This window comes from Gymnodraco acuticeps, unplaced genomic scaffold, assembly GCF_902827175.1.
Source record: "Gymnodraco acuticeps unplaced genomic scaffold, fGymAcu1.1, whole genome shotgun sequence".
NCBI lineage: Eukaryota > Metazoa > Chordata > Actinopteri > Perciformes > Bathydraconidae > Gymnodraco > Gymnodraco acuticeps.
Window position 1 is genome coordinate 45,490 of NW_022991001.1, and position 3,215 is coordinate 48,704.

Genomic DNA, 3,215 nt, shown 5'->3' on the forward strand with positions numbered 1-3,215 from the left:
TCCCAAAGGTCTGCTGTGTCTGTGGTTGCAGGGTTTTGTTATAGAATGTGTACTTTAGAGTAGCAACAAATATTAACAGAATAAAAAAAAAATATCAGAATTTGATTTGGGGTCTTTGGTACGCCCCTAGGACCTGTGAGCAAGTCTGTGTGATGTTATAATATTTTCCAGCTGTGGGGCACGTAGGCTATTGCCCTACGTTGGAGACTGAGGAAAATGGCAGCTAATGAAGAAGACAGTAATTTGCTTCATAATTCATTTATTCAGCAGAATTTCTAATAAAAAAAATCACAGAAAAAGAAAGGCCAACACCAAAACTTGGAGGGCTCAAACAGGTAGGCAAAGGCTTTATGAGGCACTTTGCTGAGGCCAACTATAATCATGCTCGTTTTTTGCCACCACCAGTGGCTTGTGGAACACCACTGGGTTTGGTAGCCTGAACACCTTAACCAAGAGCTCTGATCATCGTGCATAACTTCGAGTACATTTTTAGTTTACATAAAGTTATTTTCTAGGTACTTCCATGTAAGCTTCTCAAGTTGGACTGAGCGCTTGTTGAGTGCCTTTGGCTCTGGTATAAGACAGAGAAGTTGTTCCTCTGCATACCAGCTGACATCTTCACGTGGTCTTGGCCAGAAGTATTTGTTTACTCCATTTCTATGCATGCACTTCACTTGAATGCTATCGCCCTCCACGTCCATGATGATGCCAGGGTACACATCATCGTCATACTTAATGACGCACCACCCTCCAATGTGTGTGCTGTCAACTGCCGCTGGTCGCCATGGGTTCTCTTCATTCTGATTTGGGGGGGTCACAGGAACTCCATTCACAGTAGCTACTTTCAGGTCGAAGCAGGCACAATCCAGTGGACCATCCTGCCTCTGACAGAAACAACTGATGTCCCTGTACTTGATATGCCCAGGTAAGACGCTGATCACCTGGTGCATCCTCATTGTGCCCTTAATAGGTGTCAGAGCAGGGACCTGAGGTGAAAAGAGAGGATATACAGTAGTATGAGATATAATATTCAAAATATTTGGCCAATAACAATAACTATCAACGTATAGAGAGCCTCAAAATACTTGACTACTGTGAATGTTTTTGCAGGGGTGCGGGGCATCTTTACCTCTGTTTTTGCTTCAACTTCCTCTTCACTGACAAAGAAGAGCTCCACTGTTGATTCCAGTCTCTTGAGTTTTTTGAAAAGAGTGATGGCATCTGGAACATCTTCCCCCAAGCGCACAATTCGGTCCGCTGACCGCTTCAATGTCCCTCCGATGCCATCTGGAGCTCCTTTGCCATGGCTGGCCTCAAAGAAATTCCAGGTCAGTTCTTTGAAACCAAGCCTGAATGGCTCAGTGGAGAGAAAATAAAAGTTTCCCTTTTGCTTGTACTGGGTTGCTGGGCCATCACTGTAGAAATGAAGCCTTTCCACCTTTGGACACTTGGTCTTCACCATCTCCAGGACAGGCTCCAGGTGAGCCCAGATCGCTGGTGGGTCATGTCGTCGTGAGGATGAAATTGAACAGAATGACAGTGGTGTCTGTTCAGTGGTGTACAGTACACCAGTGTGCAGCGTTGCCTGTTGATGGGACCCTCCAAAATGCACAGACTAGATCTCGTTGTGATATTTGCAAGAGTAATTTTCGCTGAAATCGATGTGGATTAAGCACTCGTTGGCTTGGAGGCTTTCCCGTAGCTGTCTGTAAGCACTGTATTGCCACCTGATGTTAAAAAGGTGCTTACGGAATTTGAATAGATTCTCTTGAAATTTGCTAACCAGGTCTGATTCAGTGCTCTGGACCTCTTTTTTAAGCGTAATGGTCTTCCTCTCTTCCTCACCTGTCCTTTCAGTAGACCATTGTACAACTTGTACAATTTCCTCTGTGGCTGATTTCAGGGTTGGGTGAGTGGTGAGGCGGCACTCTACACAATCACCATAGGCGCAAGCTTTCATTTCTGTGGCACAGACAGTGCGGTCAACCATCTCCTCAATATTCTTGGAGACGACAATCCCATGGCTGTAGAGGGTGTCAGCCATGAACTGGAGGTTTTCATGGGTTTTACACTGGCACGTGGCCCGATCAGCATCAGTAGGGGCCACGACCCAAAATGGCCGACATGCACAAAAAAGACAGTATGACACGTTGTCTGAGTTTCCGGATCCAAATTTCCTGTGAAGGTTCTTGAGTGTGTCAGAAAGCAGTCGCTTCTGCATCTTCTTCTTCCTCACTGTGATGGTCTGCTTGCGCCCAGTTGTCATACGACTCACGTCATCACGAAGAAAGAAGGTATGGATACTGGCTTTACTTTCTAGACTCCTTGAACTCTTCTTCCTCTGAAAAGTATTAAGGTCTGCATCCCTGTCCAACATCCCCCTCTTCTTGGAGAATCCAAGAGCCCTGAATGCAAATGACTGCAGTCTGTACTTTTTTAATAGCCTACCACATGCCACTTTGGCTATTGTTTGCTTCACCCTTTCTCTTCTTGAGGCTTTGTATGTTTGAGCTATGTCCGCAACTAGGGCAGACTGAAAAATAAGGCTCTTACGAACATGTGGAGAAACCCTCTGATCATGTAGCATCCTATTCACCAATGCACGTGGGGATGAGGAGCTTTTCTTACACCGTAAAAATCTTTTTTTATACTTTTCTTTCTTTCTTATCTCTCTATCCAGCTTGGCCTTTAAAAAGGCTAGCTCCTGTTGGAGTCTTCTCCTTCCATTTCTTGCCCTCTTTTCCCCTTGAAGGCGCTGCCTAAACACAAACACACACACAGCAAAAGCAAACATAATAAGTCCTTATAAACAGCTCAAAAAGTGTTAAAAACTGTGTATTGTGTTCCATATGCTGAGTACATTTCCTATAAACTTGCACTAACCTTGAAGGCCCTGGTTCTGGTTCTGACTGACTCTCTGGAGTTGCAGGGGGAGTGCTGAGGGAATCCCTGGCTCTGGAAACGTTGGCCCTCGCGGCTTTCTTTGCCTCCCTCCATTTCTTCCTTTTTGCCCTTTTCTCCCTCTCACAGACCTCATTAATACCCATCTTTATGCCTTTCTCTCTGTCCCTCCTCAATTTCTCTCTCTCTTTTTCAAGGTATTGCTGTCTTCTCTCTGGGTCAGCATCACGGCGTGCTCTGTAGTACCGCTGTGATTCAGCTGCACTTATCGGGGGTGCCATTCCTATACAAATGCATGCCATTACTTTAAGTAC

The 3,215-nt window shown here is 45.3% G+C and overlaps 1 protein-coding gene across 1 annotated transcript; it reads right to left on the bottom strand.

Annotated features, from left to right (window-relative positions):
• Nucleotides 1–300: 300 nt before the first annotated feature.
• On the bottom strand, nucleotides 301–2,266 carry LOC117559293. Its single transcript, XM_034235977.1, has 3 exons — nucleotides 1,846–2,266; nucleotides 1,130–1,494; nucleotides 301–986 (listed from the first exon to the last, which is right to left on the bottom strand). Exons 1-3 carry the CDS (start codon nucleotides 2,264–2,266, stop codon nucleotides 495–497), a joined length of 1,278 nt encoding a protein of 425 aa, XP_034091868.1. The 3' UTR covers nucleotides 301–494.
• Between the last annotated feature and the right edge of the window lie 949 nt (nucleotides 2,267–3,215).

Bases quoted from the DNA above. Each gene is read 5' to 3' on its own strand.
- LOC117559293 (XM_034235977.1), bottom strand. From the start codon at position 2,266: ATGACAACTGGGCGCAAGCAGACCATCACAGTGAGGAAGAAGAAGATG. The intron at 1,495-1,845 runs GTGAGGAAGAGA...ATGACCCACCAG, and splicing joins ATGGTCTACTGAAAGGACAG to CGATCTGGGCTCACCTGGAG. The intron at 987-1,129 runs GTAAAGATGCCC...TTTTCACCTCAG, and splicing joins AAGTTGAAGCAAAAACAGAG to GTCCCTGCTCTGACACCTAT.